General features: G+C 52.0%; 2 protein-coding genes across 2 annotated transcripts in view; one reads left to right on the top strand and one right to left on the bottom strand.

The window, feature by feature from the left end:
• Nucleotides 1-352: 352 nt before the first annotated feature.
• On the bottom strand, nucleotides 353-13,213 carry LOC111154242 (zinc binding alcohol dehydrogenase domain containing 2). The gene is given in 3 exon segments (XM_022513736.1): nucleotides 353-1,471; nucleotides 3,552-6,580; nucleotides 12,875-13,213. Coding segments are annotated over 2 exon segments (1,134 nt in total). The 5' UTR covers nucleotides 13,084-13,213; the 3' UTR covers nucleotides 353-1,471; nucleotides 3,552-5,655.
• Nucleotides 13,214-15,802: 2,589 nt separating this feature from the next.
• The window catches only part of LOC111154254 (teashirt zinc finger homeobox 1), a 75,070-nt gene continuing 73,268 nt past the window's right edge, over nucleotides 15,803-17,604 (top strand). Inside the window, exon 1 of the mRNA XM_022513756.1 lies at nucleotides 15,803-15,981. Within this exon, the coding sequence (XP_022369464.1) occupies nucleotides 15,942-15,981 (40 nt within the window). The 5' untranslated portion in view covers nucleotides 15,803-15,941. The remainder of the gene's footprint in view (nucleotides 15,982-17,604) is intronic.

Raw genomic sequence — 17,604 nt, 5'->3', positions numbered from 1 at the left:
AGAGAGGCATGAATGTTCCACGTCCTGTGGTTTTGAAGGGCTTGTCTCTCAGCAAGAGATTCCTGCCACGCGTGAGCACACGTGGAACCCACCAGTGTCTTTCCCCGTCCCCCACCCCTTCCAGTTCTTTCCGCTGCTGGCACACGTGTCTGCCCATTACAGCCCTGAGTCTGCTGGGTTCAGATTTGATTTCAGGTGGAACGGCAAATTCAGATTCTAGATGTTTTGCTGGTACCAAAATTATGATGGTCAAACACCAGCTTTCTATAGGCAATACTATAAGCAGGTGAAATGACTCTAGGAAAAAAAAAAAAAACACTCAACACATAATAAAGATTTTCTTTATTTGATTTTCATGATTGGACATCCAAGAATGCATTGATAGGACAGAGACCTTCCTTGTAGCATTAAAATGAAATTGTGAGCATTCAGCCATTAATTCCACTGAGTACTTTTCCCCCCAGAAGCTGGTGTGATATTTAGATGACACGGAATCAAATGATTTGGAACCATGACTTTTGCTCGATTAAAGGGGGTCCTGAGTGAACACACTTTCGTGGTCTGAACCGTGATATTCTTCGTGGGTTGGTCGTCATCTCACCCACAAAAAGATTTGCAACAAAGGGCAGCTGTGATTCTGCAATACTTCTAACCAGCCACATACTGAGGGACGTTGGCAAAGCACGAAGGAGCTAAGCCCAAGACTGTCTGGGGCCCTGGGCGGGCGCCTGCCTGTGTTCTGGCTTCACTCCTGAGGCCAGTGAACTCTACGACCCTAGACGAGGCACCTATCCTTCCTGTGCTTTGGTTTCTTAATTTATACAATGGGTAGGAGTAGATGGTCACTTAAATCCCAAATTTTACCATTTAAAAGACAACGGGGTCTTCTCCTTCTGGGGGCACAGAGAGTGTCCCGGGATCCTTCCAGCTCTAAGGATGCGCTGACCGCCCTCCCAGGGGCAGGCAGACAGCGAGGCAGAATTTTGCAGGACGCCCTCGCATCCCTGAACACGGTCCTACATCCCCACTGACAAAGACATCATCCGTGCAAGTCATTCTAAGAGAGAGTGTAGCCCTCTGGTGCAGAGGGCAAGGCAGGGCAGTGGCTGATGATCGTATGGAACCCTTTCCTGAGCTCTAAGCAGCAATCCTTCTCTCCTACTGGTACTACCGCCAGTCAGCAGGGTGCGTTTTAATTATTATTTTAATTTCATGTTGGCAGAAAGGCACTGTCAGATAGTGCCCTTCAAGGGAAACTCTTGCTTTGGGGGGCTGTTGGAATCTCTGTGTTTTTGGCTCAGTGCTGCTCAGGACCTATGAGGCACACACTGGTTCCCCCAAACTGTACTCCATGCAGTACTTACCTTCCCACGTGAGGGATCCAAGACATGCTGCCCGGGAGTGTCCGCGCCCCTGGAGAAGCCCGAGCCAGCCCTGAGGGGGGGGCTCCATGCTGGCAGAAACCGCTGCTCTGGGGACAGAAAAGAGCTCAGTCTTACCGTCACAGCCCAGCGATACACAGATCCAGTGAAGGAGTTACATAGAAACCTCATGCACACACTTTATCTGACTTTCCCTGAGTATCAACTCTCTACTAGCAAGAATTCCTTGTTGGTAAAAATATTCCTTACGTATTTTGGATAGTGTTTTGTCTTTTTTTTTTTCTTCCTCTCTTGACAACGTTGCATACTTTGCTCAGGGTCACAGCAATAAGGTTCTCTTATTGAACATTCCTCTCTTTATAAGTTGAAATAACAATGCTAAAGGTCTAGGAAGCAACATAATTTGAAGTTTAAAATCCTCTCTGACTTCTGAAATATCATCCTAAATATTTAACTCTGGGCCCTAACTAAAACATTAGTTACAGAAAATCGAACTTTCAAAAAAAACCCCAACCAATCTCCAATCCCCAAACTAACGAATAATGTTTGCATAGATAAGTTTCATGTCTCTAAATAAGTACTATAAATAACAAACGATATGTAATAAGAGCAGAGAGGGGGAAGGCTAGAGAACAGTGATTAGGAGTCCATCAAATCGGGCCATCTCACATCTGGGTTACATTCTTAAAACGTGAATTGTAGCCCCTAGGAAATTATCATCCACAATTGATTGTGTTTGGTCTTTTTCTGTTGTGTTTTTTTTTCTGAAAGTTGCATGTTGCTCATCTGTTTTTATATAAATCTAAAATGTGGTATTTGTCCCATATGTACATGTGGTAAAGTGATCAAGAAAAATATTTTCAGTACTAAACACCCCCTGCCCCATTTTAAAGGAAACCCTGAATGTAGTAAATTCATGCTAATTGGGAACTCTATGAAGGGGTTAAAACATTACCCGTTACAAGTCGGGTGGTCATTAGAAATGTTACCCAAATAAAAGCCAGAAACAGGAAGCCAAAAAGCAGGTCCCTACGGCAGGCATGTGTCTTAAATGATATCATTTGTCAAGTTTCCAGCGTCTTGTGGTGGGGAACGCAAAAAGAAGGTCTGTGTTGTACTGAGGACATTACACCCTCATTAGCCAGAATGTTCCTTAAGTACATAATGCAGGATTTTCATTTTAATAAGCAGCAGCTACTTGTCACTGCACTTTCATTAGATAAATACTGAATGTAATACTAATGACCATTTACAGAGGCTCTATCCTACTCTGGAGAAACTGTATTCAGATGAGATCATATAATAACAATGTATAGAGCATATCAAGCAAAACTTCCATGTCATTTCTTTGTGAACTATTCCCTGAAAAAAAATTTTTTTTTAAATGCTGACCATATTTACTAGCAGGAGTCATCGTCAAAGAGACCCGAAAAGACACTGTTGGCATTTTTTTTTTTTTTTGCATGCAAAACAAATGTGAAGGAATATAGCATTTGCTTTTTTAGAAGTCACAATGGAGTTGCAAGGAATGGCTTCCTCAAAGTCAAACCCCTCCATCTGCCCAGCTGGAGACCTCAAGGCTGAGGTGCAGAGAAGGCCACCCTGAGAACCGAGAAATAACTCATCCCCCAGGATCCCTCAGCCCCAGCCCTGTCTCTAACACAAAGACTGACACTTGCCCTGAATTACGGATGTACGTTCTGTGATATGTAATGCAGTTCAGGAAGGGGTGTGCGCGTGTCGCACCATTTCACCTCCCATTACAGGCTCGTCCTGAATGATAATCCCAGAAGATGAAACTGATACTGAACTACGACCCTCAATTTACAAATCATTTTTCAGAAGAATAAGAAAAAAAAAAGTTTAAACATATTTTTGGCATTATCTGAATGGGCGGAATCCTTCATGCTTGTTTTCTCAGAATAAATGAGAACAGCATGCACTGTAGTTCCTGAGTTTGGGGAAAGTGACCATGAGGTTTTCAGATTATATTTTATTTTAGACTTCGGTGTTTGAAAAAAAAATTTTTTTTTTTTACATCGCTGAATTTCGTCTATTCCTTCAAAACATCATAAATTTCTATTCTGTAGCTTAAGGGATCCATCAGCTGAAATGCTGGTCTTTCATCTTTATTACCCTCCCATTAAAATGAAAGAAACCGGGACGCACTGCAGTTCGAAGCAGCAGCTCAGCTGGCGGGGTCCTTGCTCCTGGAGCCTCCGTGGGGGGAGAGGGGCGGCCCGGTTCAGACCGCGCACATCTATCTGCGTGGGAAGCAACACATACCCCGTGAAATCGCATCACCTCCGTGGACGGCGCGGCTGCATCGCAGTGTCCGCCCGCGGCCGGCCACTTCCTGGGCACTGAGCATTCCCAGAACCTGTCCCCTGCCCCGCGTGTGCGGGCGCTGCTGGAAGCGGGCAGAAAAGTCTCCTTCCTGGGGCCGGAGCTGCTGGGTCGGAAAGGGACAGAGGACCCCCGAGCGCCACGCTGGGCCGCTCCTCTCGCACCCTGCCCCGGCACCCCCTGCCCTAACGAGGACACAAAAAGCCCCGCACCAGGCCGCCCGCCTTCCTCATAACTCACAGACGTCCCAGTGGCGATCGCCCCCAGTGCTATCTGTCTTCAGTGCGGTTGTGACACTGCGGCACGATCCATAATTTGGTGGCTATTTACCGTGACATCTCCCTTCAGCGCAGCCATAACATTCAGTGAAGCCATTATTCGGTCCCATTTACCATATAAATTGTATTGTTGTGCATGCATGCTAGCACTACGTCAGGCACCTGAAAATGAGTAAATCTTGTAAAACAGATACTAACCGCTGTTCAGCGGTGGGATTTCCTCGCCCCTCAAGATGGGAGGAGAGAAAAATTAAATGCGGTCACCAAGTTTCCTGGAGCATCTTTAATTGCGTTCCCATTTATGGAGCAGGTTAGGGACGCTGAAACCCAGGGCTTTGAAAAATAATTGGGTGGGCTCTGCCTCCCACCAGAGAGGCACGGTGGGACTTCGAAGGCGCTGGAAGCCGCAGCCCTGCGAGCTGAAGGTGAGGAGGCGGGCGGGTGGGCTGCCGGCGATTCCCCAGATGGGGCTCGTGACGTGCCTCTCACATGTGACCCCGGGCAGTGGGCAGTGGAGACGAGGAGCCGCTCATTCCCACAGAACGCGTGGGGAAGTAGGATGGGGACACGGGGACAGTGTTCTGTGCCACATGCGCTAGCCTGTTTCCAAGAGCAGAGAGAAAACACACTGTGTCCGAAAGTCTGAAACATGAAGCGAATGTCTTGTTATTCTACATTGCGTCAGGCCCTCCTCTGCACAGCGCGGTCTGCTAGAGCCTGCTTCAGGCAGGGAGGGCTGCTGTTAGTCATGTCTGGCTGTATGCCTAAAGACCGCTGCCCCTTTGTTAGGCAGACCCTCCCCGTGGATGTGGACGCAGCACAACCGCTCCCTTCCCGGGGCAGGTCCGAAGTTTTTAAAGCACCCCCCATCTCTGTAGTACCCCTTCCTAAAGCCTGCTTTTGTCTTACCGGTTTTCAACACTAATTTGCTTCTTAAGGGCAGAGACAAACTTTGGGTTCCACACAGGCCTCACTGGGATAATCGGGCATAAAGCATTAAATAATAGACACTTTGAAAAAAATAGGTCTGTGTTCAAATAGTCATTTTTCTAATGACCTAACAAAATCAAGGTTTTGGGAGAATTCCTCTTAATTATTATTTAGATAGTTGGTAATTTGAAGAAAAGGCAGGGAGGGCCATTTCCTGGGAATATGGACTCTGAAAATATATGGCAGCCTTTCTGTTCTCTCTCTCATTTATTAACTGCTCATTAGCCTAAGACCAAACTTTCCCAAAGTAAAGAATTTGTGGACTATTTTTAAGACTGATTTTAAAATCTCATCAAGCTGAAGACATACTGATTTGATCAGATCTTGCATCAGGAATTAATTTAATTCTCTGGAACAATAAAATCTGGAATGAGACGGTGCAGGACCAAAGAACTGAATATAACGGTTTTACCTCTGAGCCATCAAGAGAAGTTTTTATTAGTATTTTTTTCAAGGGAGGGGCAAAAAAAAAAAGAGACAGAGAGAGAGAGAGAGAGAGAGAGAGAAACGAAATAAAGAGAAACTTATTCATTAACTCCTGACTTTTGTTTAAGAAATATCATACCCATTAGCCATCTACAAATAACTTGATTTGAGTAATTCTGAAGAGTAAAGTGCCCATTTTCTTTCTCCTTGGATTTATGTCATTGTTCTGTTTTTTAGAGCTTACTGTTGACAGAGCGAGGTAATTCAACTACAATTTTTCCAGTGTTTTTTCCCATGTACATATAATCAACAGCCCGGAATACAGACTCCAGGCCAATAAACCTGCCTTCTGCAGACCGATCTCCAAGGTCTACCTCGCAGACCAGGTCTCCAGCCGCGTACATCTTAAGCAAGTGGTCCATGGCTGCTTGATACTTAGAAAGGGAATGGTTCAAGAAGAAGCCGTGGACACTGGCAGATTTCTTCAGCAGTTTGGCCGGTAATGTCCCTGCTTTCACAGGAGAAAGGCCGGTAGGAGTCTGGTAGCCAGAGACGAAGCCAATGACTATCAGACGCCCCTTGACAGCCAAGGCATCCAGGGCCAAGTCGAACATGGCGCCCCCGATGGATTCGTAGACCACATCCACACCTTTGGGGTACTCCTGCTTCAAGACAGTGCTCACAGGCTCGGTCTTATAGTTGATGGGACGATCGCAGCCAATGGATTTCAGAAAAGCGGATTTTTTATCGGAAGAGCAGGTGCCGATTACATGGCACTTGGCCTTCTTTGCAAACTGCACGGCGAACTGGCCTGTCCCCCCAGCTGCCGCTGTCACCAAAACTTTTGCCCCTTCTGACAGCCCTCCAAGCTCATTCAGGCTGATGTATGCAGTGGTAGCACTCACTGGCAGGGAGACATACTCAGGCTGCACGGAGGCCACGGGAGCTGCAGCTCGGGCAGGCACCACTGTGTACTCAGCGAAGGAGCCGGGGGCCATGTAAGCCACCGCTTGGCCAACGGTATAGCTGGCACTGGCTGACAGGCCTAAGGCTACCACCTCTCCCACACCTTCAAAACCTACATCAAAGGGGGTCTTGACTGAAGGGTCCTATCGGCCTGCGGAATAGTTGATGTCAGATGCATTGACACCGACAAATCTAGAAGAAAACAAACAAACAAACAGACAGACACATTAAGATATTCTCCTCATTAAGGCCTTGATACTCCACTTAGAAAAAATTCCTCTGATTCCAGTGACTGTGGACTGGTGGCTAAGCTATCTATCCTAGTAGGATTCCGGAAAAAATAAAAATTAAAAAAAAAAACAGTCCTGATACTCAGTTGAAAATGAGAAATTAAACAAGTATTTGCAGTCTGAGTTTTGGTATATTTGATTTTTTTAAATCAGGGCAGGGGATCGCTCCATAGCCCCTGAAGCCCCAGGTTGTTTATGTCACATGCTATTTACTTCCCTTTCTTTCAAAGGTGAAATACAGCATTAAAAAAAAAATAAAGCCAGGAAGCCCTCTTATATGTAAACTCCACTGGAGCTATGAGTCGGAAATCAATTGGCCTCTTAACAAAGATGTTAAAAAACAACAGTGAGATAGAATATACTCAAAGAAGTGGACTTGCATTGATTCTGGCAACAATTTAACACCAGATAGTAACAGTAATGACAATATTATTGAAGATCGACGCAGTGTGCAAGGTCATTGGCTGTTACGCGTGACTGTGGGGTTGTTTAAAACATGGTTAGAGTGGCCGCAGCAAATTTCCTTTCTGATGTAACTAGGTCCAGCATGAAAATATGCATTTTGATTAATTGAACAAAAATTGTCTCATAAGGGTAGGCAGTTTTATGGAACATTCAACATCTTACAGTTCTTTTCAGATGAAAAGGAAAGCAAATCGTCACTATATTTTTCCTCAACAAGAAGCAGAGACATAACTTGATTAATACCAGATGATTATTTTCACTTTGGTATCCAGAGTCAATTTAATTGCGAGGTCGGTATTTTTACCAGCCCTTTTTCATCTCGGTAAACCTCATAACAAAAAATATCCTGATACCTAAGGAAAAAAAAAAGCTGTCTACTAAAAAATGTCAGGAGGTGGCTTAGACACATAATGGAGGACCCTAAAAATGTCATTTCCACCTGTAACGAAATGAAAAGACGGTGGTATCTGGTGGCACAAGGAAAGCTGGTAAGTTGGGCATTTCAAAATAATTCACTTTTAATTTAACTTAATAAACCAAAACTACCCTGTGCAAGGACCCACTCCCACCATGTTATAGACAACACTTTGCACTTATCAGTGCTCCCTTCTGATGATGCTCTGTATCTGCAATAGTGAAAGGCCCCCCCCCCCCCCCACCGCATACTGTAGAAAGCAGCGAGCAGGAAACAATGTCTCTGGGGCACGTCAAGCTGCTTTCAGAAGTTAGCACACCACGCAGCCTCAAGAACACACTGCAGAATTCCATAGCCATCCATGATAACAAAAAGTGGGAAAAATGATTTTTGCTGCTTTTTCATTTGGGATTTAATACCAAGATGCTCACATTCTGTTCTGGGACCGTCCCCACCACCCCCTCTTTCAATTTACATCATTCTGAAGGTTGGGTCTTTTTAAAAAAAGGGGCCAGCTTCGTCAGTGACTGCCTCTGGACTTCAGAGAAGGCAGCCAGGGCAGAGCCCGGCTGGAGAGTCTCGCCTCCCGCCCGGCTGTAGGCGGTAAAGACCCGGGAGGGGTCCTCGGGATGGAAGCCTCAGCGGTTTGCTCCAGAGGTGGGGGACTGAGGCCCAACCGCCAGCTCCGGTCTCCGGGCCCACAATTAACCCTTCCCGTGCCTTTCTCCCCTCCTGTGTCACTCCTCATTGGAGAGGCCCTCTTCTGCGGGGCACCCCTGCCTTGGGCTCAGGGGGATGCCCCTGCGGGGGCTGGGCCCTGGGGTCCTGCCCACCTCTAAGGACTGCGCCTGGGGGGGACTGCTGGAGGAAAAGGCTCCCCCACCTTCCCTCTGTGGTTTGCCACTTCCCAGAGCGAGGTGGCAAGACCAAGCAGGGCCCACTCGGGAGAAAAGTGGAGGGGAGAGGGCACCAGTGCGGGAGGGGGGGGGGGCGGCCCCGTGGAGGTGGGAGTGGGCGCTGCTGGGAGCTGGGGTGCGTGCAGCTGACCAGCGGCTGCTTAAGTTTACCTCGGCGCGCCCCTTCCAGGTTGCAGACAGCCGAGTCTCCTCTGCAGCACCCAGGGCGCGCCCGGGCCAGCCTGCGGGGCCCAGAAATCCTTCTGGAACTGTCTCCCCTCGGAAGTGCCGGCCTCCGCTGACTGCCCACCCTCCCGTCCCGGCCTTTCCACTGCCACCACTAACTGGCTCGATCAAGGACTGGGACTCCCGGAGCGGGCTGGGTCCGAGCCCAGCCGGCGGGCGCTGGGGAGGAGAGCCTCCACCCAGGCCTGAGACCGTGACCTCGGCCTCCCTGAGCCCGGCGGGGGTCAGGTGGGCAAGCATAGTCAGCACAGGCCGCGGAGCTTGGACCCGGGGGCAGTCAAGCTCTTGGTTGGGGGCGGGGAGGTGTTTCAAGCACAGGGCACGCTGGAGCGCCCCGGCCCCAGCACTGGGGTCTGGGCAGCCGGACCGTGACCTTGGCCTCCCGTGCAACCCCGTTTTTCGTGTCTCCCTCCCCCTTCCCCCGTCCTGCCGCCTTCTAAACTGCCTGCCTTCGTCGGTGAAGGAGTCTCGGGCTGGTGGCTACAGCCCTCCGCTCCCCTGCTCCGCGCGCCTCGCCCACTCCCTGGTGGGTCTCTCGGCCCCGCGCGGCCCCCGCCTCCCCAGGACCCCTGGACCCCCGCTCTGACGCCCTGCGGCCGCTGCAGCAGGTGGGGATCCGCCACTGCCCGCAAGCGCCTTGATCCTTACCTGGGGCTGCGTGATGGTCGGGAGCCCGAGCCTTCCGCTCCTCCAGAAACAAGTTCAAGAGCGGCGGGCGCAGTGGGAAAGGGGGCCCGGGTCGGGGAGCAGGGGACAGGAAGGGGAAGCGAGCAAGAAAAAGAAAGGAAAAACAGGCTTGGTAGAATGCCTGCATTTCGAGACTCTCCTTGTACCCTCTTTAATGTAAAATATATGCTCTTAGTAAGTGCAAGGTTCTAGCCGTCAGACGGGAGGATCCTAAAATCGAGGAACCCCAGGAAAAAGAATGGGACTGGGGTGGGTTTCCCCAAATATATACGCTTGGAGAGATGCCCGGTTTATTTATATTAAAGAGTGCTGAACCCCTTCGTCGTGCTTATGATGAAACGGGCAGTCCTGCAGAAGGAGGGAAACGCTTTCTTTGAACAAAAACAAACGTGAAGTCCGGAGCCTTCAATATTGGGAGACAAACAAAGTCGCCCAGATCAGATTTTCTTAAAAAGAAAGAAAGAAAGGAGGAAGGAAAGAGAAGAAAGAAGAGAAAAGAAAAGAAAAGAAAAAAAAATTGAAGAAAAGGAAGAAAAATAAATAAAAGAAAATCTTGGCCTGAGGAGTCAGCAGAAATGCTGTTACCCTCCCGTGAGCAGCAAACCGTTTATCAAAAACGCCTTCCCCATCCCCCACCCCACTCTTTGCCATTCCTATAAACTCTTTGCTCCATTATCTTACACTTGACCAGAAAATCGTTAGAAATATTTGGAAACGAAATCATGTGTCACTATCCTTCAAAAAAAGCTAAAAATCGCACGCAAGCTGACTTAACCGGAGGGTGCCTTTCTTCCTTCTCTTCTTGAGGGCTGGGCATTGGGAGGGAATGTGAAGTTGTCCTTGGATGTATGAAAGTGAGAAGTGGATAAAGGAACATCAATTACGTGTTCTGCAGGGCTTTTAAGGACCCCTCTCACAGTTTTCCTAAATGGAATAAACTTCATTATCCTAAATCCACGACTGGCTTAAAAGCATGTCCCTCTCCATGAATACAGAATTTCTATTTTCTGTTAAGATGGGATGAGATGTGCAAATATTCAACTGAAAGGAAAAGTCAGGCAGCACACAGTTAAAATCTCCAAACACCCTTCCGAACAAGTGAATGTATGCCTATGTCATTCATTTTAGAGCAGATTTTTATTATGATAAAAATGAAAAGCGCTTGCATGAAATTTTTGCACAATTAACACTGTTGAGGAGATTTGGTCTGGGATTAGAATGAACTAACCTGCAGCCAACAGACTTGCTGTCTGCTCTTAAAAAAAAAAAAAATCTGTACAATCCCAACTCCCCGGACACTATTTGCGGAGTGTAAAGGATCTCCTTCCAATTTGGGGATAGAAGCAGATTTTCCACAGAGTAGGGAAAGGGGATACAAAGATTTCACCTCCTCTCAACATGCAGAAAACTGGCTCCATTCTCCTTCTGACACGGGCTTCACCGTAGAAGTTAGAGGTCAAGTTGTACATATAAATATACTACTTGTGTTAAAGGACTCTCGGCATATGTGGGGGAAAAGACAGGCATGGATTCTAAAGCAAACCAAGCTGAGAAGCTCCAACTGTGGGGGAGCTGGCGATCCAGAATCCTGACCACCCAATTCAGGGACCATCCCCATGACCTGGCGCAGGGGGCACCGGGGCACTGGCGGGGAAGGAGAAGGCGAGAGGGGACGGTGAGGGAGCAGGGAGAGGAGCCAGAGGAGGGGACAATCCGAGGACCTGATGTACTTTCACAGGTAGAGAAGCCATCTACCCGGTGCTGCCCAGCGGGAGCAGCTCCTCAGACAGCGCTGGCGGGTGGTCCCACTCCGCGGCAGCTGGTCCTCCTTTAACTTCACACCTTCTTCTGCCAGCTCCGCTCAGTCGGCCCCCCCTCCACACACACACCCGGTATCTGAAGGGGATTTTATTTAAGCAGTGCTGTGTGTTTTTACATCAGTGCTCACAGTCAGTAGTGTACGTGGTCAGAAAAATTACGAGAAAAGAAAACAGCCCGTGTCAAACTTTTTGCTTGTTAAAGGCTGAGCTTTTCAGCCTGCTTCTCATCTCAACTTCCAGCAAATCACTCATGTGTCTTGTGTGTTCTGCGTGTGTTCCTTCTTTTTAACTTGGTAGGAAGCAAGTCCTTATCTCAACAGCTTTAGCGCTTAATCCCATAATGAAGCAATCCTTTGCAGCCCTGTTTCAACCCACGAAAACTTTTAGGACACACACATGTACCTTTAAGGCACTCTGCACCCCACCCTGGCCAGGTTCCACTCAGTCCCACTCTTGGCTCCCTCAATTTTTACGTTTCCAACAGGTTTCCAGAAGTTTTCCATCAGGACCAGAATTATTCAATTTTGCAGCCTTTGGAAGGCTGATCCGAATCTCTAAAATAAGCGGATTAAAGGCTGCATCAAGCCACTCGGGTAGGGTACACTTTGCCTTTCACGCCTTGCAGGAGTCTTACAGTACTTTCCGAGAAACAATTTACAACATAGTCACACTCACAACTCACTCCTTCCTTCCCTCGCAGGAAACATACAACACTGTAACCCCTCGCTCGCGCCAGAGCAGGCGGGCGAGTCCTGCTCTAACGTAGGGGATCGAGGAATGGCGAACGCCCTGGCTGCAAGTCAGCAGCTAGGGGACCGAGCGAACAGAGAGCAGAGGGCATGGCTCCTACAGAGTGAGGTCCCTTTCCTTTCCGCGCTTCACCAGTTACTAAAGGTGAGAGAGCTGTAGACACAGTCAGGTAGGGAGTGTGGAGGTGGAAGAGGCGATCAGAAGGTAGGGAAACCCACCGGAGTACCACCCAGAGGTCTGCAAAACGCGCAGGCAAACGCAGCGGTGCCCCCACCCCGGCCCTGACCCAGCCGCCCCGGACGCGCCACGAGCCTGTCGGTAGGCTCTGAGGCACAGACAACAGCCATACAGCACTGACAACACGCAGACGACACCGGCGAGGTGCACACCAACGCACCCAACGACAGGGCTCCGCCATTGCGAGGCGGCTGCCAACCTGGAGCGCACAGGAAAAGCCAGCCGGGTCCTCGGCCTCCTTCCCCCAAAGCACGTTACCTAAACGTCGCAGTTTGTGCCCAGCCCGTTCCCGGTCCACACTAAAGATTATGGGAACGCAGGAGCCGTGGGTGCGCGCGGGTGGGCCCGGCGGGGAGCCTCCCCTTCTGGGTCCCGTCGGTTTTATTTCGGGAGCGGGAGGGGGAGGAGGGAGGGTTGGGGGAGGGGAGGGGAATCCCAAATTAAAATAACCCTCAGTTATGAGGACGTTCGGTGGCATCGGGTATTCACACCAGCAACAGTCACATTACGTTCGCCTTCGCCAGATGGCGGCGGGTTCAACTTCCCGGGATCTCGCAAAGTCAGGCTGTGCGCCCGAGCACTCGCCGGAGTGCGGGGACGCAGGCGGGCCCGGGACAGCCGGGAAGCGGCGCAGAGCGGGCCGGGGCCCCGCCGGGGCGGGGGGCGCGCGCCGGGCTCACCGGTTCCGGACGAGGAGGTCTCCGTCCCCGGGGAGAGGCACCGGGCAGTCCCGGAGCAGGGTGACGGCCTCGCGGAAGTTGGGGCTCAGCCGGGTCACCACCAGCTTCTGCATGGCGCGGGGGATGTTGGAGCCCTGGAAGTCCAGGAAGTGGCGAGCGTACGACATGTCCACGATGGCTCTGGCCCCGGCGGACGCCAGCCGCAACATGGCCCACGCCTCTGCCCGCTTTCTGCGCCGCCGCGGGCCGGGGTCGCGCCCAGCCCGGGCCGCTCGACTCGGCTTGGCTCGGAGCGGGCGGGCGGAGCAGGCGGGTCCGCCCCTCCTCCGGCCCGCGTGCTCCCCTCGACTCCCCCCCCCCCCCCCCAAGGGCCGGCGCCCCCCCCCCCCCCCCCCCCCCTTCCCCACAAGGACTGGCTCCCGCTCCACCCCCCCTCCCCGCCGCGCGCAGCGCCCGCAGTCCGCACAGCCCCCGTGGTCCCCGGACGCGCCACCCCCGGGGTCCCGGCCTGGGGATCGCTGCCACCCCGGCCGCTGCTCCTTTAATCTTTTTGTTTTGGTTTGAATCTGCTCGGCGCAGACTGGCCGCGGATCCTCTCCGCCCTCCCCCTTTCTCCCTGCGTCCGGGAGGCACCGGATATCCCCACCCTCCCCGCGCTCTAAAAGCCGGATTTGACTCCTCCAAAAGGGTGAGGGGGGCGACGAGGGGAGCCGCGCGTCCCGCTATCGCCGCGGCCCCGAGCCGGCGGCAGCCCGGGGCGTCCTCGGAGCGGCGCGTCTCCCGGCGGCCGGCGCAGGCACCTCCCCTTCCCGTGCGAAGCGTTCACTTCCTTGCAAGGTGGTACGAATCAACCCCGAGCGCGGCCGGGGCGGCAGGGCACGGCAGGGGGCCCCCGAGCCGCGCGGGGAGCCCCCGCCACCAGTGCACGCGCACAAGGACCAAACGCGGGGCGGGGGCGCCCAGAGCCCCGGACTCCTGGCTCCCTATTCCCGGAACGCCTCGCCTGCGCCGTCTGCCCTAAGCCTGTCTGTCCCAAGCAAGTTGCACGAACTAAGCCATTTTATTTATTTTGGCCTAGATTTCGTGTTTTTTTCCACGAATGTTTTAAGTAGCCTCTACAAGACTGTTACAGGTTTCCCACTGGGGAAGAACACATATATTGGAGACTCGAGGGCCAAATTCTCTGATCATATAAGCATTTAAACTTCTGGGTGGGGGTGCCGAAGGACATCACTGAATTGGAGACATTGCAATTATGTATGAAGACCTTATTTCATAACCCAGCTGGAAAGATCTGCCGTTCCTTTCTGTCAGTTTCCTCCCTAATTCTCTATATTGACCAAGTAAATTCACTTTTCATAGAAGGGCCAAATTAAATATTTTCCACATTTTTGTATGATGAGATGAGCCCATTCTAAAATTTGTATTAAAGGTATACATTTTAATTTAAAAAACCCTCTTGTGTTACACTTACCTAGACTCACCAAAATAAAAAAGCCACACAGTGCCCCTCCCCAACCAAGCCTAACCCCCAAACCAAGACTGCAAAAGTGACACAGATATTTTTATTTCAAATGTCCCGACGTTCTCATCCAAGGGTAGTCTGTGTCCACGTGGCTCCGTGTGTATGAACATTCGGTGGCGGGGGGGGGGGGGGGGGGGTGGACTTATAGGTTTAAAAATCTGCAGGAACTAATGTCTACTTAACTTGGCTTACAACACATGGGTTTCACCCGGTATCAGCCAGTGGATTCCAATAACAACCCCCTCAATGTCTTTCTCCAATGTGCAATCTTTTATGTTATGCTGTATTAAGATTTCTTTTTTTGTGTCACACTGTTTAGCTCCGGAAAGAAAAAAAAAAGAAAACAAAGCAATTAAAAAGATTGACAGGTATGGTCTGTGAGAGACCTATTTGTAATTGTCAGGGTGACGTTGGCGAGAGGAGGAGGAGTAAAAACTGAAGCAGGAAAAGCAGCTCGATGTGTCTGTCTATCAGTTGAGACTGTCTGAAAGCTCTGCGATCCGAATGTGTGTTATATTTCACTGAAAAGAGAAGAGAGCGAGAGTGCATCTCCCTCTCTCCCAGGAGTTTGGGGGGGACAGTCCACGCTCATCTCGCCCACCCAGTGAATGTCCGCTCTTCGCCCTTCCGCACACACTCTCCGGGTTGTTGTTGGCTTTTTTTTTTTTTTTTTTTTTGGAGGGGGGTGCTTTTTGTGTATTTTTCAAATTTTTTCTGTTGGAAGATCAAGACCGGCCAAAAATCCATGATCAAAATGTGTTTGCATTAGATTTCGCAAAGGAAGAGACGGCGATCCTGGCGGCAAAGCCCCGCGGGGAGCGCGGGGCAGCAAGTGGCGCTCCGGCGGGGTGACACTGTTTGATGTGTGACTGTTTGGAAGGTGGAGCAGCGCCTGACATCTCCCCCCGGCGCATGTATGTACGGGGGCTTCACTCCTCTGTCTTGTTTGCTTTCTTCCTCTTAGACTAAGTGCGGGAGGAAAAGGACAGCCAGGATCGGCCTCGCTGGCGCACAATGAGAAAGCTGAGACCCGCGTACTAAAACCGCTCGCCGCGACCCCTGAGCAGCGAGGAGCGAGGGGGAGAGAAAGTTGCGCTCGGAGACTCTCGGCTCGCGGAGGAAGGCGCAGGGGAGCGCCCGGAGCGGCGCCCGAGGAGCGCCCGCCACAGCAGCGCGGCGGCGGGAGGCGGCAGCATGGAGCGCGGGCCGCGGGCCGGCCCTCCGAGCGCCCGCCGCTGCGCCCGCGGCCCGCGCCGGGGATGGACTCCGGGCTCGGCGCCCAGGCCCCGCGCGCTCCGCCCGCAGCCCGGCGGCCGGGACGCGGCCCGCGCGGCCGCCGCCGCCGCCTCCTGAGCGGCCCCGGGCGCGGCCGTCCATGCGAGCGGCGCCCCGCGATCCGCGGCGCGCCCGGAGCCCGGAGCCCGCGGGGACGAGGCCAAAGTTGGGCGCGCCGCGGAGTTGCGCCCGCGCCCGGGGCCCCGGACCCCGCGCCCCGCGAACTCGGGCGGCGGCTGAGGCGACGGCTGCGGCGGCCCGAGCAGCATGCCGAGGAGGAAGCAGCAGGCCCCCCGGCGCTCGGCAGGTAACGCGTGCGGCCCGCGCCGTGGGGAGCGGGGGCCGGGAGGCGCGGGAGCTGGAGGGCGGGGGTCGCGGCCGCGGTGCGGGGGGGGGCCGCGGGGCGGAGCGGGGGGCGCGCGGGCCGCGGCGGCGCTCCCTGCGGCGGCTGCGGGCTGCCCGGGCCAGGGAGGGAGGCCGGGCCCGCCCCGGGCCGCGCTCGCCCCGGGGCTGCCGTCTGCGTCCGAGTGCCCCCCACCTGGGCCGGCGCGTGGAGCGGAGTAACTTCGCGGCGCTTCCCGGCTCTGCAAGAAGCGCCGTCCGGCCGGGGAGGCCGGGGAGGCCGGGGGAGGCCGGGGCAGCGGGACGACGGGTGCTTCCTGCTACCTCGGGAGGGGGCGTGCGCCGGGGGAAGAAGTTGCTCCTCCGCGGCCTGAGCGCGCTGGGAAAGTCCTCCAAAGGCGGGAGGCTGAACCTGACACTCGAAAATAAGGTCACTAGCCTGGGACGCGAGGAATGTGGTCAGAGGGTTTCTCTGGAAAATAGCAGCCTTTAATGTCCTGTGCGAGAGGCTTCTCTGCCCCCCCCCACTTTTTTTTTTTTTTATTACCTCTAAAGATGTCTTTTGATCAGGCCAGCACAAGGCAGTGATAGTGCAGAATCTGATTGAACAGAAAAGTTATTTTTCTCTGGAGGAGGAACTGGCAGGAGCTGGTTTTCCTTGTTTTCTGTTTTATTAGAGGATCGCCATCCTTGATTTGATGTGTGATTGATCGCCTGTCATCTGGCCGCCTTTCATCTATTCATTCCTGATAAACATCAATAAATCACTCACCATGGAGACACACATGCTCCTGACAGCTCGGCTGCTATCAGGACAACTTTTCTCTCTCGCTCCCCCCTTTTCCTGCTCCATTTTAATTTTGTCTCAGAAGTTTTACAGCTGCAGCACCCCTTAACTCAGCTCACCTACTAATCCATTGCTAAAACCCCAGTGTGGGTCAGCCCCAGAGCAGTTTTCACAGGGCTGAACAGAGACCAGGAGCTCTTCCTGCTGCCTGCTCCAGTCTCCCACTCTGCGACTGTGGGACCCGGAGTGCCACCAATTTGCCAATGAGTTACCACGAAATAGCAGAGTAAATCAACTCTCCCCACGCTGGAGGGGGAAAAGAAAATTTAAAGGGTGTGTTGTGTTTAAACAAGTGTGACTCTTAAATGTTACAGTACAGAGTAGAATCTAAACAATTTTTTAATAGTACACACAGTCATGTGCAGTGTGCCAGTCTCCCTAGGTGCTTTTCCTAGGGAGGCATGTGGTTCAGGATGATTGCTCGTCAAGATTTCAGGAATAATATCTCTATGTAGGAATGATCAAATAAAATAAGCTAATAATTTATATGAGGTCCCTGACAGAAAGGTCACCAAGGCAGAGGAAACTTTGATGCTGGGCGTTGACAACGTAAAGTGAACAGAAAAGAGCGTGGTTATTTTGTAATAACTCTGACTGGTGCAGTGAGAAACCCTGAGGCGGAGGACCTACGTCACTGGCAGCCCCTAAGAACATAGCGCAGTCTATATTGGTTTTTACCCCTGTTTGTGCTGTAGGTGGGGGGGGGGTGTCTCCTTGCATTTGTACCCACAGAGAGTTGTT

This window comes from Enhydra lutris, unplaced genomic scaffold (assembly GCF_002288905.1).
Source record: "Enhydra lutris kenyoni isolate GAN:26980312 unplaced genomic scaffold, ASM228890v2 scaffoldscaffold36, whole genome shotgun sequence".
Taxonomy (NCBI): Eukaryota; Metazoa; Chordata; class Mammalia; order Carnivora; family Mustelidae; genus Enhydra; species Enhydra lutris.
The sequence above is the reverse complement of the archived record's forward strand: the minus strand, read 5'-3'. Positions and strand labels throughout refer to the sequence as shown.